Genomic DNA, 26,106 nt, shown 5'->3' on the forward strand with positions numbered 1-26,106 from the left:
AACGTCATCATCCATATTACTCCTTCTTAGATATGTTGACGTATGAGAATTATGCATCTTCTAAAGTATTGCCCAACATATGTTGTGATGTTATACTATTGTTTTAGATAAGGTTGAAGGTTTGGTACCATTAAAACGTTTAAACCCGCTGCAATTGTTCGCATCTGTCCTAAGTCAGGAATCTGATGTTCAGTAGTTGTCGTTTGTTGATGTGGTTCATAAGTGTTTCTCGTTTCTCGTTTGTTTTTTTTTTATATAGATTAGACCGTTGGTTTTCCCGTTTGAATGGTTTTACACTAGTCTTTTTTGGAGCCCTTTATAGCTTGCTGTTCGGTGCGAGCCCAGGCTCCGTGTTGAAGACCGTACTTTGACCTATAATGGAGATTAATAAATTGTGACTTGGATGGAGAGTTGTCTCATTAGCACTCATACCACATCTTCTTATATCTATTTCGGAAAATGCTTACCTTTCGTCCAAACATTTATTGAACAGTGAAAGGACTCATTTGTGACGCTCGAATATAAAAATGTTAAAAAGGTCAAATAAAGATCGGAGTTGGAGAGAATTGAAGACCCATAATTACGAAAGGGTTTGGCAAATACAACTTAGATTTTTCAAAATGTACGTCAATGTGTTGTTTTATACAACAAGTAAATCAGCGAAGCATTAATGATGATTCAAAATATTTTCCCCCATAACCTAAACACATTAATATCCATTACCTACACATGCATGGTATATTTGTCAATGAACGTTTGGTATACAGTAATCAAGTATTACTTACACACGTTACAGTATGACATACTAAGTTACAAATTGCTTTGTAAAATAGTTCCGGATTGAATATTCTGGCCTTAAATCAATATACCGAGACATTATTGTTTAAACAACGGTACAAATATTGTTATAATGCAGTATTTATCCAATTCAATAAATATTTTAAAAAGTGCACCCTTTCTTTTGTTATCCAGTATATCGTGAAATTTGAACGGATCAAATCTCTCTGTAAACCTAAGCAGAATATGTTATATCAGTCGAGAAACCTGCGCAGAAATTTAGATTGAGATTGTTTTCAAAATGGACGACGTCGATTCATTTGAAAGAGAGTTACACAAAGCAGTAAATTCAAAAAGAATTGAAACTCTTCTATCATTATGTGACAATCCAACAAAGAAGACTGTTGTTTTAGAATTCAAAGGATCTTATGATAAAAAAGAATTAATTCATTATGCTGCAGAATTTGGATCTGTTGATCTATTAATAATGTTGGTAGGTTTAGGTGCCAATGTACAGAAAACAACAGGTTCTGGCAAGAACACTTTACATATTGCATGTGAAAAAGGTAATGAGAAAATGGTTGATTATTTACTGCAAACCGTTAGTGACAGTTCATTCAAATCAGCATTTACAATGGACTTTGACAAAAAAGTTTACAAAAATTCATTTTACTATGCGGCTATATCTGGTAATAGCAATATTATTAATTGTTTAAAAAAAAATGGGGGTTTAGATATAGACGAGGTTTTACCAAATAAAAGTACAGCTTTATTTACACTTGTAAAGAAGAACCAATTTGAAGCAGCACACATATTGTGTCAATGTGGAGCAGACGTAAATCTTGGATTTCATGGACGACATCTTCGACCCATTCATTTTTCAGCCGAGAGAGAAACCCACACAGAAATGATAAAACTTCTGCTTAAATATGGAGCCAATGTGAATGAACACTGGGGAGATCCACCTTATGGTCACCAGCCTCTATTTTTTGCTCTTAAACACAAGCTTAAAGAAAATGCAAAAATCCTATTGGAAAAGGGTGCTAATGTTTCATTTAAAGGTCGAATTACCAAAATTGGTTGGATAGATTGTTTCTGCTTGGCTGCAATGAACTGTCCATCTTTAATACCCGACTTTCTGAATCATGGAGCAAACCCAGACACTGAGAACGACGGCAATTCAGTTTTGATGATTGCATTTGAGAACCATGCCAAGAGAAATGACCTTATAGCTTTGATAAAGGCTGGCGCAAGAAAAGGAAGAGATGGTAAAACTGCAATACAGTGCTGCAAATCTTACAGTAAGTAAAATGTATTATATCACAAATCATATTTGCTGAATTAAATTATTACTTCTAGTTAGTCTATTTTTATTCGTACTGTCATCTGATGAAGTCTCGCAGTGATTTAGATGGACAGTTTTCTCTGCTTGCAATAAGTCTCTGTTCTACTTGCATAGATTTGTACTATTCTACTATTTCATAGTGGAGCAGAAATCCCTTATATCCTTCTAAAAAAACCTAGATTTGTGTATTGTTTTATGTTTGGATGCTTATTTACAACTTGCTACCCCTAAGTTTCAAGAAAGTGCGGATGTAAGACTATGGATTTGTCAGTCATAATGCTCAAACTTGTTCATTTTATTGCACCTTTAGCACAGTAATCACTGAGTTCGTTTACAGTAGTTGCTTTTGTTCTTTTTCCCGTAATCATTTTTCAATGTTACACCCAGATGTTGTTACGTGCTACAGATTTTCACTGAACAAAACTATGCTTTGGATATTTGTAGTCTAATATCTTTGTTGTTTATTTGCATCAAGCTGTGAAAAGAAAGTCATGTTAATCATGTATAAGTTACAAACACATTGTTGTTGGGAAAAATGTAAACCTAACCTAAAAATTTAATTTAAATTTTGAAGTAATATAGTCGAGGCTATAACATTATGTACAACATTGCGTCTAAAATCGGTATATTATTTATCGTTTTTGTAACGCTGAAATTAAATCTGACATTATATTCAGATAAAAGAGGGCATTTTCTTTCTTATAGTCGACAAAGCTTTTGTATTCATACACTAGAATATATGTATAAATGCGTTGATAAGATACTATGTTATAGAATGTATAATAATCACGCAACATTTTCCTCAGTTTCATGTCCATTCGAAACTACGTTTATCTCAACTTACTGTATTTACTTCTAATATTAAAAGAAACATAATATATAGATAAATGTTGTAAATTGTGTTTCGTATGATTTCCCTGCATTTTGACGTAATAACGCAGGTAACGTTCCTGTTTACTTTATTCTAATTCATTGTGCATACAAGTCTATTAATTCCGTTTAACTTAAAACACAGTTCGGTTTATGTGCTAACACGCTGGAGGGTTATTCATGATACCTAGATGGGAAGAAGTAAGCATACAATTTGAAACAGTCAGTAATGGAGTAGGTCATCCAGAAATCATTTTTCAAATTATTTTATTCCCCAACGTACTCAAAATGGAAAATCATTAAGGAGGATAAAACATAACAGTTTGGATACTTCTTTTAGGGTAAAGAATAGATTGTCATTTATATAAATACATCTTTTAATTAGTTTACTACTGATATTTGATGTTAGATACAACTGGATACTTCTGTTTTAAACTCTAGTTGACGAATAAAACAGAAACAAAATTGAGCTAAACTCTATATCAGATATTATGATACGTGTAAATTACGGTTACAAAACGTATGACAGCATCGATATGAAAACTCAAATTTATTTTACAAAATATACACAATATACTTAAAATGTTTAGTAAACCAATTGAAAATGAAGGAAACGATCATTACTTGTCTAAAATCGAATTCGAAGATAGGTCAACGATAATAAAAAAAATGTTATTTATAATCTCATTTCAGATCAGCTATATTTATTCATACAGGCTGGTATTTCCGTGGATGAAATTGAGTCAAGACATGGCGTATCAACTTTAGACAAACTTTTAAGAACAAAGTTTCCGTGTTCTCAACAAGTCAAAATTCAAAACGAGGTTTTAAAGTTACTTTCGGTTGGTGCAAGTTCTAATCTGGCTCAAGAGGGAGAAGATTCGCCTTTGATTTTAGCGATTAAACTCAATTTGTTTGAAGTTGCAGACAAATTAATTGAAGCAGGTGCAAATGTGAACCATGTGGGAGAGAACGAGACCAATTCTGCTCGCTCATGTTGTGTTTCGGGTCCGTATATTTTCTTTTCTGTTTGTAGATATGCACTGGTCAATATTTTACGAAAAGCACACACAAAAATGTTGAATCAGGCGTCTTAAATTAGATTGTGTAGCTCTTTTTTATTTAATATTTTACCTTCATACAGTAAATTTGTGGGCACACATTTAAAGCAAATGAGACATGAAATTTATGATAGAGATTTTGAAATATATAAGTTAAATAGTAGTTTTTTTTCTTCAAGTTCTTGTGTCCAATTACATAGATGTGCATTGATAATTGATAAAAAGAAATGATATAAGCACGCCTTTATGCTTTACTTATCTACATGAACATTTCTAAACAGTTGTTTTTCTTATCTCTTGAGCGGACATCGGGTGTGACGTAACAAGACGTTGAATTCGTATACTAATTTATCTATTCTTACCATTTCATGAAGGACAGGAGTAACACGTGATAAACTTACCTTTCCATTTTCTGTCTTTATCAAGAAAAATACATGTTACTCAACAATTACATTGTGTCGTCTTTTGGGGAGTTTTACACCTTTGGTTTTTAAGAAATTCGCATTTGACGTGTTTTAAGAGTAAAACATTATAAAAATGAAAGAAAAACGTATAGCGAGTAAACGCTAATAATTCATATGGTAATAATGTATAAATATATGTAGTACATACATGATTGCCAATGATATAACAGTCCAAATGAGTCCAATTAACGCAGATTCAATTAAGTAATTATATTAAGATTCTTTAAGATTGCTCAAACCCATGCCAGATAAACAGCTACAATTCAAACGGAAAAAACAACGTCCTGGGGCCGTGTCATCGAAAGTGTCCTAAGATTTGTCTTAAGATATATCTTAGGACAAATTATAGGACAGTCTTAGGACTGTCTTATGATATATCTCAGACTGTACATCGAAGGTATCCTACGATAATCTTAGCTGCTCAATTCAGTAGCAATATAACTAAAAAGTCTTATTTTACTAGAAATTACGATGATCTGAATTGTAAATCTATAAATGTCGTCTACGGATTAGAGGGTAACCTTTGCGGATTGGTTTACGTCGGTAAAATGAAAGGAAGGCTAAACAAACGTATGTGCGATCATAGATCAGATATCAAAAGGTCCAAAATATCGTGAGCCTAAATCGATCAATTGGAAATACAACTTCAAAATACTGATGGATTCAGACGAGGATTATGCCAGGCAATGGGCTAAACGCGAGAAAGACAACGTAGATACTCTTTTCGAATGGATTAAGGCTGTGAGGTCGTTGATACAAATCCGAATTAAGAAATTAAATGGGTCTATCAATACCCACGCTACGTCAATTTTTAAAGACCCAAATGTTGCAAAACACTTGCCCTACCTCCATGACAAATATGTTGTTGTCCCCGCAGATAAAGCCCCAAACAACATCGTTTTTGTGTGTAAATATCACTACATAAACTGCTTGATAAATGAATTAGGTATTTACAATTCATTTGGAAAGTCAACATATACCCTCACGACACTTATCAAAGAGGAAATCCTGGATAATCATAGGTCTGTTCTATGTTCCTTTGGAATTTCAACCAAAGATGAAGAACTGGATCTTCCTTCACTGTATTGGATACCTAAACTACATAAGTGTCTTTACAAACAACGGTATATTGCTGGGTCTTCCAAGTGCTCCACGAAACCTCTTTTTGTAAATTATTAACATCTATTTTATCAGCAATTAAAACCGGGCTCTAAAGTTATTGTGAAACTGCCTATTCTAGAGGTGGCGTGAATCAGATGTGGATACTAAAAACTTCCAGAGATCTTTTAGAGTACAAACAATCTAAGACTCTCTCATCTTGCAATAGTATTAAAACATTTGACTTTTCTACACTTTACACACGCATTCCCCATTCCAAACTAAAAGACAAATTGAAAGAGTTGGTATTACTTTGTTACATTCAAAAGAATGGCGAACGTAGATACAAGTATCTTGTCTTGGGGAGGGATAACTCCTACTTTGTAAAGAATCACTATGATTCAAACAAAAAATTCTCTGAAACTGACATTTTCAAGATGCTTGTTTCTTGATTGACAACATATTTGTTACGTTTGGAGGACGTGTTTTTCAACAGACTGTCGGAATTCCCATGGGAACCAATTGTGCCCTCTTCTTGCCGACTTGTTTCTTTATTATTATGAGGCTGACTTCATACAGGAACTTCTTAGGAAGAAAGATAAGCAGTTAGTAATATCCTTTAACTTTACGTTCCGCTATACAGATGATGTTCTCTCACTAAATAATACAAAATTTGGTGACTGTGTCGAACGTATCTATCCCATCGAACTAGAGATAAAGGATACTACAGATACAGTTAAGTCTGCCTCATATCTTGACTTACATCTAGAAATTGACATTGAGGGTCGGTTGAAAACAAAACTTTACGACAAAAAAGTTGATTTCAGCTTCCCAATTGTGAACTTTCCATTTTTATGTAGCAACATTCCAGCAGCGCCTGCATACGGAGTATATCTCCCCATTGATACGATATTCCCGGGCTTGTATTTCCTATCATGATTTCCTTGATAGAGGATTGCTGCTCACAAGGAAGCTATTAAACCAAGAGTTCCAAATGGTGAAGTTGAAATCATCCCATCGTAAATTTTACGGACGCCATCACGAGTTGGTTGACCGTTATGGAATAACCGGTTCACAGATGATATCGCATATGTTCCTTATGTCGTAACTACAATACCCTTCCCTTTTCACGAATGTGACCTACCGAATTAGACTATTTACCGGATTTGTAATAACATAAGCAACACGACGGGTGCCACATGTGGAGCAGGATCTGCTTACTCTTCCGGAACATCTGAGATCACCCCAGTTTTTGGTTGGGTTCGTGTTGCTTAGTCTTTAGTTTTCTATGTTGTGTCATCTGTACTATTATTTGTCTGTTTGTCTTTTTATTTTTGGCCATGGCGTTGTCAGTTTGTTTTCGATCTATGAGTTTGACTGTCCCTCTGGTATCTTTCGTCCCTCTTTTCTTATATCTATGTAAAAGTCAGATTTAAATGGCTAGACTCATCAGATCGACAGGAACCAAAAACAAAAAATTATAAAAACAAAACAACTACAGTTACATATAAACAAAAATATAAAATTAATAAGATATATAAAATGGTCTTGCCCTTGAAAATTTACTTGGAAATTGGTTAATATCGTATATTACCTCATTATACGACATTTTCAATCACGCCGTTTGAGTGGCTACTATCTGGCATTGAAATCGTTTTAGAAAAATACAAAAATAACTTTTAAAACTTAACTGTATTAAACTTGTTCATTAATGTTTTTGTAGGATTGTCTGCCAATAAAAATGCTACCATGAAAGCGATGATTGAAAGAGGCTTGCTTCTTAATTACCAACATCCATGTGGTAACCATCTAATCGATCTTATAGCTGAAGCAGATTTTGACAGTTCCGTGCTGATATTAATGATTGAAAAGGGTGCAGATCTAAATCTGGTAAAAGACGGGAATGATAGCATACTGATGAAAGTCGTCAAACAAAAACGTTATCAAGTATGTTGTGCTATAATAGAAGGAGGGGCTGATGTTTCATACAGAAATGCAAAAGGAGAGACTGCTTTTGACATTTATGGTGGTAAGATTTCAAGCTTAGCGTTTCATAAATGTGAAAACATACATGCTGTTATAAGTAATTCATTCAAATGCATAATAAAGATGTGTTTTATTTTCTTAACCTGCTCTTGAGAAGGAAACGTTACCCTGAAATCGTTAGAACGTTGTAATCTTGGTAGAAATTTGTACCATATATATTTGAAGACTATTTGAAAAAAAAACTATAAACGCTGTAGACACTTCAAAAGACTATCTTCTTTGTTATTTACAGATTTGTTTCTGGAATCAAAGACAGAAAATTGCAAACATGAAGAATCAGACATAAATTGTATGTATAATAGTTTGTAAACAAAGGTACTTAAAATGATTAAAAAGAACAGATTAAGATGGTCAATTTTGAATCGAAAAAATGAAAAAAATAAAAAGTTTCTAAGTCAAGCTTGGAGATTTGTGACATTCCCTCTTAACTATTCATTACCCAATATGATGAATTGAATGATATACATATATAGGGTGTGACCAAAGGATTATACACACCCCTGTTGGGTTGAGATTGATAAAAAATGACGTGAACATGGTTGAGACCACTTTCACAAAAACCTTGCATTTTCTTTTTTCTCGTGTCATGTTTAATTGAATGATATGAATGCTGAGGATCTAAGGTTGATTTGACCCCCATTCCCTCTTTAGAATTTCAGAATCTTCACATATCTTGAAAATGGTTGAGATATCCATATTCATTTAATTTTTTTTGCATACATAGGACTTAACATTTTAAGAATTGATTGTAAAGGTAGGGTCTGAAAGGTTGGACGCCAAGGATGCAGTGGAAAATTTTGACCACCATATAGAAGCAATGGTATGTGTTCGAGGTACCTTCTAGCAGGCCACCTTTGCACCCTTTAAGGAGTAATTTCAAGGGTTCGTTAATGTTCACAGAGAGCACAAAATGACGTTTAGGATTTATATTCCCGATTTTGACCGGACATGGGTGAAAAGTTATACATTTCCATCTACCAAAATCGACGCATAAGTCGAAAAAAGACCAACATAACAATTTTATTTTCCCCACATAACAGAGGATAAGTTTTGATAGAAACAAAACAATTCTTTTTTATATAATAATTGATTTTGATTGATTGATTAAAATCATGTCAGATAATTACGGCTGCATCTAGAAAATTAGATGGAAATAAATAACCTAGCCATAGCAATCTATAGCAGATGATCAAGCAAATAACATGTCTGTATTGTTTGTAGTGGATAAGCTGAAAGTCTTTAAGGCTTTCTTGGCGACCGGAATTGACGTCAACAAGTGTACTGTGTCAGAAATATATCCTTTGATCATAGCGGTATGGCTTCGAAGTGACGATACCGTTAAATTGATATTGGAAGAGGGAGGAGATGTGAATATAATGGATAGTTATTACAACACACCATTGACTACTGCACTGGAGTTTGACCTTGAAGAAATAATTAATGATCTGTTGAAAGCAAAAGTAAATGTCAACCATAAAGGAGGTGAAAAACTGGTACCATGGATTGTTGAGAATGGAGGTATACTATAAGTGAATTTGGTGATACTAGGTGATAAGGCTCACGAGATCGCTTTTCCTTTTAGATGGTTTCTGATTTTTTAAATTATTGTATGATATGGATTTTGCCCAATGCTGTACAGTGAAATGTATTTGTATATATTCCTTTCATTTGTTGTCTTTGGTTGACAGTTGTCTCATTGCCAATTATACCGCATCTCTCTTTATTAAAAATGGGACTTTGGAGTCGTAAATTAAGATAATCCATTTAAAAAAATTCACATAAAATATTCAAAACTTTTTTTTCTCATTTTACTGATTGTAAATTAAGATCTATGGTAATTTTTTATACTTTCCCAAATGCGGTTCCTATCATTGCTCTCTGAAATAAACAAAAATGTGGGTAACGGTTCTTTTGTTCAAGCTACAGGTTGTGCTAAATTGTCATACTTTGTATAGAATGTTCATGTAATACACATTTGTAATAGAACGAACACTAAACCATAAATTTGTACGATAACTTATGAGAAGATATCTCTTATACATTTGTAATAGACTTTCAAAATATAAAAAAAGAAAAATTACGCTCACGGGACTCAGTTTCTGTATTTGTAAACAACAGTCGCAAACATACAACACATTTTCTTTTATTCAGTTGAAAATTCTAACAAATGAATGACATTCTTCTCTGAAAGTTTGCACATTTCATTAAAGATCTACACCGATTGATTTAAAAACAATAAGGTTCATCAGAAGATTCCAAGACCTAATTTATAGATATTCCGTTTTTGCTTTACAAATAAAACATCATGGTCCTGAAGTAAAGATTCTAGGTGCATTGCATTTGCGCCAATTTTGACAAACTTTAATCTTTCATTTGCGCCTCAAGGTTGTATTTCATATATAAAACGGAAAAGTTTAAAATATTCATTGCTACATCGTGAATAAGATGATTGTTTTAAGTATTGTAAGTATGTGTAATATAAAACTGCAAGTAACTTAGGATTAAAATTATATAGTGTTCACTTGTTTAAGGCGATTACAATCTTTTTTTGAATAAAACTTTTTTTGAATACTTTTAACCTGTACTTACCTGTATCATTGGCGCAAAAGAAATATTTTATTTTGGCGCAAATGAAAAATGGTTTGTGGCGCAAAAGAAAGATTATTTTGGCGCAAATAAAATGCCAATTGGCGCAAAACCAAAGCACCAGATTCTACTTATTGAATTTGTTTATCGTAATAATTACTAGTTATAGTGTTCTGTTATTTGTCTTTGCAAATTATTACCTTTATTGTTTAGTCCATTTTTAGTAATATTCCTTTGGCGTGGCTCGGTACTTATACGTCCTGTTATTGTGTTTCAAATGTATTGTTCTATGGTAAAGTTTTGTATTCTTATCTATCATTTTTGCCGATGTGCCATTTTGTATATCTTTGTTGCCATATTTGTTTGTTTTTATAGTAATTATATCACTAAGTTGACTGATGTACCTCTATTTTTTTTATTTTACCTATTATATCTGTTTGTTTTGTTCACATAGTATATTGTCAATGTAATGAAATTTTATTCAACTGTCATACAGGTGAGAGGTTAAGCTTGGTAAAAAACAGGTCTAATCCACCATTTTCTAAATACAAAAATGCCGGTACCGAGTCAGGAATATGACAGTTGTTTTCCATTCGTTTGATGTGTTTGAGCTTTTGATTTTGCTTTTAGATAAAAAAAAATCCGTTTTGAATTTTCATTGGAGTTGGGTACTTCTGTAAATCTGTCTAACGCAATTTTTCATTATAGAACCATCAAGTGCAAAATACATGAAGCTTTCAAATGTCTGCGGAAGTTGTAATCCACAAAATAGCTATGTAATCAAGTATGGAAATACCGTATTGACAAGAATTATAACTGACATGCCTTTGATGTCAGTAGAAAGAAAGGATGTATATATAAGGCTACTTCTGGAGTTTGGTGCTGATCCAAATCTTGAGGAAAGGGAAAGATATTCTACATTGATGCATGCTATCTTATTTGAATCTCATGTATTAGTTAGAACTCTTATAGAAGCAGGTGCTAATGTTAATTATGTTGGAGAAGGAAACTTGACCGCATTGCATATTTATTTTCAGCAATATCACATAAAAGGTGTGATTTGTTTTGTTTGATGCCTTCATTCTTTTAAAAAAAATTTATATGTAACGATAAAACATTACTTTGGGGCCAATCGTAAATTGACCTTCAATAACATTCTTTTTAACTCTTTACTACATCTTAATAAAACAAGTACATTTTGACATAAAACAAACATACTGAAGCTATATTACAATATCTATATACGTCTGAATATAGCCGAATGAAATATAATTTTGTCGAGATTAGGTAAGTAATTACAGATAGAAAATGGTTATATGATCCATTTGGGACAGCAAGTACTGGTTACTGTTCTGTATGTTTAAAAACGATTTGACTAGAGTTTTTATCAACTGATACATTTGATTTAAAGATCTTTTCCTAAAATCATTCACGAAAAAGATAACAGAGGGTTACATGTACTTTGATTCTTGATACAAACCTGTTTAATACTGTTACATTGTCATGTACAACGTCGTTACGGAAAGACAACGGAATGGTTTTGACAAGTTCCAAGATAGTTGAAATCGCTAGGGAATACAGTAGTGTTATCACTTGTCGTCCTACTTAATGTTAACTTTTACTTAACATATATAGGAAGTTTTTTTGTAGGATGTAAAACATACAAAAAGAGAATCGATGCTGGAAAACATTTAATCTTACAAATGTTGTTAGATAAAAAAGCATGCACAAATGCAAAATCACTTCATGGGGACTTACCACTACATCTTGCATTACGAATGAAATCTGATGACATCGAAAGTCATATCAAAGATGTACTTCTACTGCTAAACCACAGTACGGAAATTAACACTCCCGACAGCAACGACAAAACACCCGTCATTTCGGCTGCACAGTCTTGTACTATCGATGTTATCAAAAAAATGATTGAAATCGGAGCTGATGTTAAACGCAAGGATAATCAAGGAAATACAGCTCTTCATACTCACATGGGTAGGTTTAATCTGGTTATAAGTTACATCATAGAGTTTTTCTAAAGTTGTAAATGTTCTCCCAACCTAAATTATAGGTTAATTATTTGTGTTATTTTGAAACAGCTCCAAACGCCAATTGACATAATTTGGAGAAAGTTAACTTATTAAGTAATAAAATAGCGTCTGTACCGAGTTAGGAATATGACAGTTGTTTTCATTATTTCCGTTGATTGGTATTGTCTCTCGATTGCTTTGGACAGTTGTCATAGACATCAATCATCTTTTTCAATTTTACCTTGGAGCTCGGCATTTTTTCTTATACTTTTCTACACTTTTTTATCCACAGTTATTGTATTTGGAATGACTCTTTTGCCTTTTTATTATATTTGTCATCCAAACAATAAAAAAACCCACCACCGACAAATCAGAAACACAAAAACTAAAAATGAAACGATAAAACAATAGAAAATCACATACAGACAATTGAAGATCAATCAATCAATCCATCAAGCAATCAACCAGTCAATCAAGCAATCAATCAATAAAGCAATAATAGAGAAAACACAAATAAGATTTAACAAAACCCAATCTAATATATCTAGATGATCATTTGTTTACTTATATTATTTTGAAGATTCAGAGAGGTTTGATAGAGAAATAGTTTTAATCTTATTAAGATACGGCGCCAGTTTGAACATTCATAATGATTTAGGCGAAACACCATTGATTAGATTTATCAAAAGAAGACATTTTGCTCTTGACGATATACAGTTTCTGGTGCAAAATGGCGCAGATCTTGATAGCAGTAGTGAAGGATGTAGCTCAGCATTGATGGTGGCGATAAAACAAAATAAATTTTCATTACTTCATTATTTTATACGTGCTGAGGTTAATCTGAACCATGTTGGTGAAGGAGGGAAAACAGCTTTGCATGTTGCACTTTTAAAAGGTAATTTAGCACTCTTTGCAATTTCTTTATATCTGTATTTTAACACAGAGGAATAATAATTTCAGCACGTTCAATCATTAAACTAAAAAAAAACATAAATGCTACCTGAACAACGTATACGTAATGAAATATGAGACAAAAGCTAATATATATTTTTGCGTGAAACATTATAGTCAGATACACATATTGTTAAAACATGTAACATCTTAAGACGTCCTAACCATTGGAATAAGTTAAAGATATTCTGAACTCTAAACTTGTCCTGAATACAAAGTTTCATTTAAATATCATATATAAAAACTGTTTTATTATGTTCACTTGCAGGAAAATATCGATTTGATGTTTCTATAGAAGCAATAATAAAACAAATGGCAACTAACGCAACACAATCGTCATTGCAAGCAGGTAATTATAACATAAGATGTATTTGTTGAGGTGTCTTTCCTTCAGAATTATTATGATTAGGTTCATTATATAATTAGTGAATAGTAAAAGCATGATGAGTTTAATTGTTTCTCTAATTTCTTGTATTCAAAGATGACAAGGAAGCAATAATTTGGCGCTCTTTTTTTTATGTCATGGCGGCGACAATTGCTTAGTTTCTGAAAATTACAGATTGAAGGGAACCGCAACTTATACATAATGTATAATATTTAGTATATGCAGCTTACAATGGTATTGCAAATATATTGGTTCACTGCTTAGTCAAATCATTGTCTTTGAAACTTGTGCTCAGTCATATGAAAGTACTGATATGTTACAGTCTTTGGTTTTCTATGTTGAGTTTTGTATATATTTTCGTGGGGTTTCTTATTTTTTTGCCATTGCGTTTTCAGTTTGTTTTCGAATAGTGAGATTTTGAATTTCTCGTGATATTTTGCGCCCCTCTTTAACAGCTCGTAATTTTATCTGTTGAAAGGAGAACTAATGGTAAGCAAATGCTATTCGGTATTCATTTTGAAAATATAATTGCCACTGCGGTAACTGTGCATTACCGTCATCGTCAAGGTCCTTTCTTCGAACTTTATGCAATCTAAGAAGATTTTGTTTGCGTTAAAAAAAGCATATTAATTTTTCGTTGAAAACTACTTTCATATTCACGCAAATGATTTGATAACGTCATTGAATTTTTAGCGAATTTTTGATACTTACCAAAAGCGGTAGGAGTGAAAATAACGCATTTAATTTTGAAGCTTTTACATGTACTTTGACCCTACTAATGTATCGTTTGCCTGTAATTTGTTGTAATCTCCCTCGAGAATAATATATATTTCTATGACATAAAAAGGTAAATCGAATGCGTTTTGCTATTAAGTTAGGAATAAACTGATATTTCTACATTTTTGATTATGTTACAGACCCAATCGTCAACTATAGAAAAAGGTATTGTTGCTTTGAAAATGAACAATCTCTGGTTAAAATGAGAAGAACTAGCTCATACGATTGGCCCGAACAAGCAGTTACAGTTTCCTCTGCGACTACAAAGAGCAAGAGCGAGGATAAGTACATTGGTAAAGGTGAATAAGAATGATGTTATAAATTGACAAATGTTTTATTGTTTTCTTCTTCTATGATGATAAATGTCAACACAAATGCAGAGCGACTGAGTCATATTACCAAAAAATGATGTATGTGCATGACTTGAAAGTTGTGTGTGTGCGCATCGTTTTTGAACCTTTTGTTTTACACAATATCAGTTTCTTGTTATTTGTTGTCCTAAGCTAAAAAAAATGAAATCGAATATCACACCGGAAAACAAACACCCTTCGACAATCTTAAATGTGTTAACATCGTTCGGACGCATATCACTAGAGTTTATATTTCCAATGTTCAAAATCATATGGATATAAAATTATTTATGATCCGCCTTCTTAATAGTAAGACAAATTCTAATGTGACGCTATTCTCCACTTTTAAATTCCAATAAAACATGGGATAGATGTGTGGGACTTTACAATAGTCATTTCAAGTACAATTGTATTGTTAACAACGCCGGATTGATATTAGTCATTTGTTTGTGTCTGTGCTGCTTGGAAGGAAATCAAAATAAATTAATTTCAAAGTCAGTTTACATTTTTTTTATATCGTAAAACAGTTGTTGCTAGAAGATTTGTGCTTCGTCAAATTAAAATGGTTGTCATTCAAAAGCGTCTTTCAGGTTAGCTTTTTAGTAGACACTATCTGCAAATCCTATAAGAGCTTAGGTAATACTATCATGCTAACGCGCGGTATAAAAATACTGAGAAGTATAATGCCTATCCTTGAAAAAATGAGAATTGAGAATGGCATTAACAAATTATTTCTACAATTGGTATACTAGTATTTTTTCGTGTATTTAAAAATACCTTTGATATTGTCTTTAACAATGACATTGAATACTAAATTCGCCAGATGATAATCATATTCTGTTTGGTATTATCTGTTTTATTATGTGTATGCATTTTTTGTCGATCATAAATATATTTACATTGCCATTCCTTTACAGTTGTAGAAACAATCAAGACTCTTTTGACTGCTGGAGCAGATGTAAACATCATAACAGAAAATGGAAAATCACCGCTTTACCTACTGTTATCAAGACATCATAGTGATATTGTCCTAAAACTCTTGCCAGTCATTCTTGATGAAAGAGCAGATCCTAATATAGGTCATTATCCACCTTTGGAAATTGCAACACTTCTACAACATCAGGCAGTGGTTAAATCCTTGCTCAAGTACGGTGCTAAAGTGGATATAAAAAATAAAAGATGTGAAACTCCGCTTATAGGTGCTTCGCGAATGTGTTTCCTTAAAGATAAAGGTATGTGTTGCACCTTTGATAAAAATAGTGTCACACAAAATGTGTCACTTTTTGTGGCTTTGATACATATCACGCACAGTTAAATTCTAATGTGATGTCCTGAATGTTCTTGTGTTTTTTGTACTGTTTTCCTGTCACATTATGTTGTCATTTTAGCCGGATTTTTTAACAATAGGGAGAAGTTTTGCAAGCATTAAAGCTGGTTCAACCATCTAATTTGTTTCTTATAATGTCCGTTGCCAAGTCAGGAATATGGAAGTTGTTATCAAATAGTTGATTTCTCTGGGATTTTGTTGTGTTTGTTTTTGTTGCAATTCAGTGTTTCTGTGTGTGTCTTTGTTTTCTGCTGATAGTTGATGTGTTTCCCTCGTTTTTTTATTAGTGACCCGGATTTGTTTTCTCTCATCGATGTATGAATATTGAACAGCGGTATACTCTTGTTGCCTTTATTTGTAAACTAGAATTACTTTCGCCAAACAATAAAGTTAATTTTCTATATTATACACTACTCACAATTAAATGTTCCTATTTAGTGATTTCTGCACGACATATCTTTTAAATTGCTGTTTTGGACGTTCGTAATACTTAATAAAATTATACCAAATTTAATCTGAAGCACCAAACACATCAACAAAACATATTGCGAATGAAGAATATAGAAGCAAAATATCGCTTTGACAATACTATGGTTACGAAAAATTGGTTCAATGCATATTTTAAAAATCGATTCCAACGTTCATGTTTTTAGTACACACTTTAAAAATCATAAACCATACAAGGTAAGAATATTAAGATTTTTTACTTCAGATAAACTCCTGGAGATAATGGAAACACTTTTAAATGAAGGAGCATCGGTTAATGTAAAAGATGAAAATGGAAATCCACCATTGATAATATCCATCATTAATGGTTGTTTCCAACGGAAAGATAATTGTGACTCAGAAATGAAGAAAATAGTATCGTTGTTGCTGAAGAAAGGAGCAGATCCAAATATTCAGGACATTGGGAAGGATTCTGCTTTAATTCTAGCTGTTGAAAATATGTTGCCATCAGTAGTCGAAATTCTTTTGGTTTTTGATGCAAGTGTTGATCATGTTGGAGAAAATTGTATGTCAATATTACAAAGATGTTTACAAACAAAAAGTAAGACATTTACAATTATCTGCAGTTTGTTGGTGAACTCCTTCATATTATTGACATTCAACAAGTCAATCAGTCATATCATTTCGTATCAGTAAATTTGTGTAAGGAACACACCCATATTAATGGAGTACGTGTAGTCTAAACACGCACGACGGAGTAATTTCTCTTCTTCTTACCATATTTGAATTCTGTCAATTAATTCCTCGTAATTTCGCTGCGTTGAAAAAATAACTAGATTTGTAATTGCTAGCAATAACGGATGGCACCCTTCCCCCATTGCAAGGTTAACGGCAGCCATTTTTAAAAAATTCCAAAGTCGAAGAGCGCATGTACACATGCCAATTAACATTTTTGTAACGTTTCACGAAACTTGGAGCATTTTTAAATTTTGGAAAAATTTTGATGTTTCCATGGTTACGGTGACCCTTTCCAAAATTCCAAAGACAGGTACCACATTGGTACATGCCATGTTACATATATATAAAGTTTCATTGGAATTGATGTTACTTTCTCCAAGAAAATGCAGCTTTAATGTATTTTCCCATAGGGTCAATGTTAAACTGTCGCCCTGTTTCCATTACAATGGCGGCCATTTTGGAATTTCCAAATACTGTCTGCACATCTAGGCAAGCCAAGTAACATTTCCATAAAGTTTCATCCAGTAATGTCTTATAATGAAAGATTTATATTTGCATTTTTTTTTACATTTAAGCAGATTCCATGGCAACGGCAGCCATCTTGTTGATGCAATACCCCGATTGCAAATCTACACATGCTTGTTAACATTATAGTATAGTTCCATAACAATTGATTCATACAATTCCGAGATATATTTTTTTTTTGTAATTTTAATTCTGTCGCTTACTTTAATTGATTGATTTAATTATGTCGTATCACAATATTCATGAAATGTACAAGTCTTTGAGCAAAACATATCTATTTCAATATGATGTTCGTATAATAATCTTTCAGATTTTGCTAATGTTTTTTTCGGATAAGCGTTTTAAAGTAACACTTAACAATATACTATCAAGCTCTGATAAAATTCGATGAACATAATATAAATGATTGGATGACAATGTAACATATTGTTTGATTATTTTTAAAATTAAAAACGTAAAAACGATGACTTATCTTCTAAAACATAAGTATTTTTTTTCTTTCTTTTACGCTTGAATTAATATAATTTCAGATAACACGAGTTCGAACTTTGAAATGTTGAACGTTTTACTCAGTAATAGAAGTTTCGGAGAAGAAATCAACGTTTTCGTTCCTCAATTTTGGGAGTACATGCAGAAACAGTATGATTTGAAGGCGTCCTCTTTTTTTCTAGAAAAGGAAATTAACAAAAAGCTTATTGGAAAAGTTTCATCAATGGTTTTGTCGAAATCCTATGTAATTCCAAATTTTACAAGTGAACTTCATGATTCTGCACTCATTTACTTTTGCCAAATTGAATGTCTAGATGCTGTCAAACTTTTAATACAATATGACGCAGATGTTAATGCCATTGGAGAGAAAGGGAAGACTGCAATACATCATGTTATAGAGATAAATGGTAATGCATTGTGTATTTTTATTAATTAAGTTCTAACATATATGTATTTTTATTGGCAAAAATTGGAAATTTAATTTCAATGATCTTCCTCTTCGTAATTGACATTGTTTAGGTTATAGTGCCATTGATGATTTATATGAAGACAAACGTGAGTCTATAGCACCAAATTATACGCCTGATGGTGTATTTGATGATAATTATTGCCGTAACAGAATAATTCTCAAGTGTTTACTTGAAAAAAACGTATTATTTAAAAAAAAAGAGCACTTTTCACTCTGTAAAGAATACAAGCTGCACTGCTCTTATCTCTATTAAGAAAATGTTTTGATCTGATGATCTTGATAACATCATAGGAGATGTCGGGTGGATATCGATGTCGGGTGGATATCGATGTCGGAACAATATAAATTATAAGCTTATAAAACAATAACATTAACAGTTAATCGTTAATAACGGTATCATAGATATAACACTTGTTCAACCCAACAATAACAATGAATAATATCGTATGAAACAAGAAACTCACAGTAAGGAAATGCAAAGTAAAAATGTTAAACTATTGTAACATAGTTTTTGCCCTCTTGCCTAAACAATTATTTTAATCAGGAGAAGTATGCTTAAGCCAATGTGCTTTTTTCTTTTACATCGTGCGATTCGATTACTTTTATCCATATTAAGTTTTTGGAAACATAATCGGTCTTTGTAAAACTCTTCATCTGTTTCGCATAAGGAAATTAAATATTTTATCGAGGAAGTAGATCTTTCATTGTTCACCATGTGAGTATTATATTATGAAATCAAAAAGCTCCGGGCAACGCTTTACCTAATCATATACAAAAACTACCCAAATAAAACACTTATATACTGACCTTTTATCAATTTGGATAAACATTTTAAAAAGGCCAATCAAAATAGCTTTCGACGTTGAAACAGAATACGTTGTTTTTAAGATAATTCTGTATTTGTTTATCTTTTTAAGATTCATGTACGGCAGTGCCAATGCTCGATTGCATTTTAAGAAGACAACCAAATCTGCATCTTAAAGATATAGCAGGGAAGACTTCTTTAGAAACAGCTATGTGTTATATAGATGCTCAGTTCGTACAGTCGATGTGGTACAATGAACGAAAGACCTATCTTGCTGAACATGAAAGAGTGAAGTTGATGACGCTGAGTCGTTTGATGATTCGTCTTTTAGAATCAGGGGCAACAACGGAAGTTGCTTCATTGAACAGCACGTTAATCAATTTTTCCCATGCGGGAGATTTCAATGAAATGAAAGCATTGATTTCACATGGGGCAGATATGAGTTATCGTGAGAAATCTGGAAATTCAGTACTTCATTTATGCTGGTCCTACTGTAAGGCATTGATGTTTTTTATATACGGAAAGTTATCAACATAAAATTTACTATTATTTAATATTAATCAGTTATTAGAACTGAGGTAAAAGATAAAGATTAAAGCAGTATATGTGATTGAAGATTTTAAGGGATAACACCAACCACCAATGCAATTCTCCGAAAAATCAAATATACAAAACGTAGACAAAAACAAATGTTGCATATAACATGACTTAGTAGAGGGACAAAATGTAAGAAGCAAGCTACATCTGTCGGTTGCATACTGCCACTCAAGAACAATTCGAAAATAACAATTTTTACACGTGAAATGAAAACTTTTTCCTTACATTAAGTTGAAAAAGATTCCTGAATTAAGTATCAATATTTCACGTATTAATCTTGTTCCATGAAAGCAATCGTTCCCAATTTTATCTACATGGCATGTCTTGTCACGGAATTTTTATTTCATATTAGTAGGTTTTATTTTGTTCGATAAGCTGAGAAAACAACCTTTGTGACGTAAAGTATTGACGGATGTAGAATGTCATCGTATCGGAATATTTGCGCTATTTTCTAAATATTTTGCTATGAAACATTCAACACAACTTTTTGTTGTAGGTATTAATGAATCATTGCCATTTCTGCAGTGGGTCCACGGAAGGGGTTTTGATTTAAGCGTTGTTAATGATGACGAAGATTCCATTTTGATGGCAATGTTAGCTAGTTACAACAGCAGTAAAAGGGATGAACGGGATGAAAAATTTGCTGAAATTGTTCACTTTTTCGCTGAAAATGATGTCAAATTTGTAAAGAACAAATATAAAAATTCCCCTTTACATAACGCAGTAAAAGGAGGATATCCTAGAACGATAGAGGCATTAATAGAACACGGGGTCGATGTATGCTGTCGAAATGAAAGCGGATTGACACCTATACATTATTGTTTGGAAAGTCCAGGTAAATATGACTACATTTTTTACTAAGAAAAAACAAAGAAAAAAATCCTGATGTACTATTAGTACTCATCGTGTTGTTAATAAATGTAAAAATCAAGGATTAAAGGAAAATTGTAATGGTCATAAACGCGAAGGAAAGAAGGAGATTGTTGTAAAAGAAGATAAATAGAACATAGCTGTGATCGAAAATGTAAGGACTCGATGAAAACTTACAAATCTTGTTAACAGTAATTAAACTGAGTTGTTTAAAACGACATTTATTGTCATTTTCTATTTTTATAAAGATTTATAATATGCAACGGTCATCCAACATAATTTTTTCTGATAATCAAAGAAAGTTTTGTCGCTTACATTCATTTTTGTGTACATTGGTATTTGTTGAATTGTTGTCGTATTTGAGGACCTACATGTACTAGATTACCTTACATTTAGATTCAACCAAAAATGATATTTATCGTGAAAATAAATGTGATATGACCAAACAGTTATAATGAAAGGAATATGAAACATCCTTATATTTCAAACATGGGCACTAGCATTACTTTCCAACTGGTCCTATTTTTATTTTTTTTTTAAATATTTTCAATTCCGTTGAAACTAATTGAATTATTTTTCCGTTTGATGTGGTTTTTGCTAGTATCAATATTATAGAGTTGCAGCTATTAATTATTACAAAGTGCTATGTTAGACTGTATTTTTGAATGATTTATATCCTTAGATAAAACAAATGGTCCAGAGATTTTATCACAACTACTAACTTTTGCACTATTAAAAGAAGATATAAAATCGCTAGAGGGAGGAAAGCTTCTATATCTCTCATCAATGATAGGATATACTACACATTTAGATGAAGATTCGGCAAATTTTCAAACTGAGCTAACAGCAATACTCTTGGAAAATGGTGCAGACCCCAACGCTCACGTAGGTGACGAAATACCATTGATAGCAGCATGCAGACAAAACAACATAGGGTTGACAACACTCTTATTAGATTATGGGGCAAATGTAAATATAACAAACAGTGAAGGAAGTTCTATTCTCCATATTTTGTTTTCTGTTTATTCGGACAAAGGTAAGATTTGAAATAAAACTTTTAATTGTCTAATACCTCACTGGTGTTAAGCGGATGGTCGTAACGTAAAGTTACGACCATCCGAAAATGGGAGACAACTCTAGGGATAAGTTTTTCTTTTCCAATTTTCGTGCTGTAAAAGGTTCATTTGAGCCAAAATCGCTTATCTCATATAAACTTATCGTGAGTGCGTTGATATTGAAACCAAATTTGATACATAAAATCATTCCAATTTTCGTAAAATAGTCATTCAAAAATTCGAGCATGATGGTCGTAACTTTATATGTGTGATTGTCGTAACGTCAACTATAGTATTTTGGATGATGGTCGTAACCGACTCAAGATGGTCGTAACTTTGAAAGATGACCATAACTTGAGTATTTAGACGAATTTGTATTAACGTATTTTAAAAGTAATGTGCACATAACCATGTTAATAAAATCAGATGTCATATATGGTTTACTACAAACAATATTATTTGTTACACTGATAATGGTATGCAGAAATTAAAGAATTATTAACCATACACAGTTCTGATGTATTCCAAACGCCCATCATTTAGGAGAAACAATAAAAACTAATCAACTCGCATTAAGCCAAATAGTATATTAGGGTTGAGTATTAATATATTATTTACTGTACGATAAGGCATAAAATTGTTCAATGCACGTGTATTCCCTCATATTTTTTTTTAGATTTTTTTTATTTACGACTTTTTATTATCTGCAGTCAAGTAGGGAGATGAAATAATTGAACGTACAATTTTGAACAATCATCTTCAACTTTTAATCAGCTATTGCAGTTCTTATAATCATTAGTCTTCAAATATTCGGTTTTTGGTCGTTCATGATGAAGGTAAATCCACAAATGCGCATCGGAGTCATGGAATTTTAAAGTGTTGTCTTTATTTTTTATCGATTGCATGACGATCATATGTTGCGGTATATCATTGATATTAGTTCTAAGTATTAGCACGGAATGAAAACTGAGTCCATGGTGTCACAATGAACATTGTGTTAACCTTGAAAGTAGGAATATTTTTGAAATATATTTTACACTGCTACACGCGCTGAATTTAAGTGTAAGATCAAATATTAGTAGTTTGTAGCCAGGATAATATTACAAGGTAGAACTAAATGTACAGCGGCAACTATCACATACATATGCAGGTTAAAAATAATGTTAATGTTATATGTTTATATTGTATGAATGTATTCAGCTTTAAAAGACCAGCAGGCTGAGTTGAAGCATAACGTTCTATCTTTTAATATTATCCTGGCTACAAGCTACTCTGGCTCATAAATGTATTTGATTCCATTCTTAAGTTCAGTGTGTATAGCGGATAGCAGTGTAGAATAGATATCAACAACCTCCTTCATTCGAAGCTAACACAAGGTTCATTGCGACCCCATGGATTCAGTATTCCAACCCATGCTAAGAAATCCTCGCTCAAAATTCTTGTGGTCCTTCTACGGCACCCATCAGTAGTTACCGATTTGATTTCATTCAACAAATTAATTTATGACCTGCATGTACGTGTCGCTGAGAACACGGCTTTGATATTAATCATCCGTGTTATTTGCTCTACGGGATGTTTGCATAATTTCAACGAAGGCAATTTGGCATGGTACCAATAGTCGTATTCAGGATTTGCTATAACAACGGGTAATAATCCTACCTGAACTTTGTCATTGTACAGGGAAAATTTGAGCAGCTTATAATCAGCTTGACTTTACCAAATGACAATACAACTTCTAAAAATACAGGCTAAAAATTAGGCGTATGTTCTTTAATTCAGGTACGGACCCGCGATGTCGCGGGTATGGTCTAGTCTCGATAACGACGTCCATAACCTATCAATATTTTTAGCTTATTTTGATACCTTACTAATGCTCTTTCGACTTAAAGTATCAATTTTAAATTGTAGATTTTTTTTAAAATTCCACTTAGTTGGTACATCCTCAAATAGTTTTAAAAAAGTTGATCTTTTCAATAGATGCAAAATCTAAAGAAAAAAAATCAAGATACTGTTATCTCATGTGATGTCCAATTTGTTAAAAACACCTTTTATTAAAATAATTTATTTTGTAATTAAAAATGATTTGATACATTTCGTGCCTTTTTATTCCTTACTAAGAATGATAATAACCAGAGCTGTGTTTCTCGTTTTAAAATGAATTCTCAACTTTTGAGAAATTTATTTTGTTATTGAATTTAATCGCCTACAACTATTTGCCTCTTGGTTAATTTTATACATTATATTTTAAGTAACAGTGACTGTTCATTTCATTTTGTATTGTTTCGTCCGATTCGTTCCAATTTCTTCCGTTTCGCACTTTACAGGTACCCCTCTCTTCACCCCTTTTAGTTTTTATTATTTGGTGAAAACAACTTCACAAATATATCATATATTATATTCATATAATAAAAGACACGTTTAAAACTGTTGACTTGCCTTATTCGGTCCAAAACATTTAAAAAATTAGGAATTTTGATATTTCAAAACTTTAATAAAAATTCCAATAAAAACCTAATATTTTAAAACTTTTTAAAATTTTGAATTGATAAGTGTTACACGGACCGCAATTGCTTTATTATACGTTGTATGTAAAAATAAAAAAACTTCACAAATATATCAAATGATATATTTATATAATAAAAGACACGTTTAAAACTCTTGACTTGCCTTATTCGGTCCTATTTAATAAAGAGTGACTACCATCACAATTTACGTTACGACCACCCTCAACATTTTTGTTGTTTAAGTTACGACCATCATGCTCGAATTTTTGAATTACTATTTTACGAAAATTGGAATGTTTTTATGTATCAAATTTTATTTCAATATCAACGCACTGACGATAAGTATGTATGAGACAAGCGGTTTGGTTCAAATAAAACTTTTACTGCACGAAAATCGGAAAAGAAAAACTGACCTCCAGAGTTGTCTCCCATTTTTGGCTAACCTTACATTTACGTTACGACCATCCGCTTACCACCAGTGATACCTATGATGTAAATAACAATTTTCTTAATATCATTAAATATTTGAGTGAACGGTGTCCGTGTATATGTTCTACTTGTCGCTACTACAATCTTGTATTTTTTACCTGTGGTAATACCGAATATGATTTATCATCAGTTTTAACTAGCCATGTGCAACGCGAAGGAAGATAGAATTGCACCAGACAATCCACTCGGCGGAAAATTGTACATTTACCACAGCTAATTATGTTTCAAATATGTTTTCATTGATTGGTTTTTCTGTTGTATTTTGTCGACTTATATTTGTCTATTATCTATTTTAGCATGGATGTTATTATCTGTTTTGATACATGGTTTTAAAATGCACCTTTTTATATTCTATCTTTCCTAATATATCTATCATGTTAAATTCATGCAATGTAGTCAGAGTCTTGAACAAGAGCTATTTTGTGCAAGTGTCATCTTGAATCAGTGTGCTATATTGATATATTCATTACTATATATATGAAATGTGTTCAAAGTACTCTTTTATGTGGGTATATCGTTCTTACTTATCATGTAAATAAGGCCTTAAATTCTGGAATTGCTTCAATAGATGGCCTCATTTATACGTGTCTTCCTTATGTCCAATGTAATGTTTAATGAAAACATAAAATTTACTGACATTTGAACAGCTGGGGCAAAAGAGGGGCGACAGATACCAGATCTAGAGGAACATCCAAACTCATCGATCGAAAATAAACTGAAAACGCCATGGCTATAAAAGAAAAATATAAACAGACAAATAATAGTACACGAGACACAACATAGATATAAACTAAGGACTAAACAACACAAACTTCACCAGAAACTGGAGGTGATCTCAGGTACTCCGGAAGAATAAGAAAATCCCGCTCCACATGTGGCACCCGTCGTGTTGATCATGTTATCGCACACCCGGTAAATAGTCTAATTAGGTACGTCACATTCATGAAAAGGGAACGGGTTTGTAGTCTTAGCAGGTCATTAAACACCGAAGTATAATTTTAACTTCGAAAATACAACTTTAGAATATATTGTAGGAGCTTTTCAGATCAAAATT

The 26,106-nt window shown here is 32.4% G+C and overlaps 1 protein-coding gene across 1 annotated transcript; it reads left to right on the plus strand.

Moving 5' to 3' along the window:
• Positions 1-1,073: 1,073 nt before the first annotated feature.
• On the plus strand, positions 1,074-22,051 carry LOC127706705 (serine/threonine-protein phosphatase 6 regulatory ankyrin repeat subunit C-like). The gene is made up of 16 exons (XM_052211362.1): positions 1,074-2,078; positions 3,686-4,000; positions 7,339-7,644; positions 7,894-7,950; positions 8,883-9,179; positions 10,956-11,300; positions 11,898-12,239; positions 12,855-13,169; positions 13,494-13,574; positions 14,528-14,686; positions 15,655-15,969; positions 16,777-17,112; positions 18,305-18,670; positions 19,650-20,030; positions 20,631-20,969; positions 21,687-22,051. The coding sequence occupies exons 1-16, from the start codon at positions 1,079-1,081 to the stop codon at positions 22,049-22,051; spliced, it is 5,319 nt and encodes a 1,772-aa protein (XP_052067322.1). The 5' UTR covers positions 1,074-1,078.
• The last annotated feature ends 4,055 nt before the right edge of the window (positions 22,052-26,106 follow it).

The sequence above is a fragment of the Mytilus californianus genome, unplaced genomic scaffold (genome assembly GCF_021869535.1).
Source record: "Mytilus californianus isolate M0D057914Y unplaced genomic scaffold, xbMytCali1.0.p SCAF_6, whole genome shotgun sequence".
Taxonomy (NCBI): domain Eukaryota; kingdom Metazoa; phylum Mollusca; class Bivalvia; order Mytilida; family Mytilidae; genus Mytilus; species Mytilus californianus.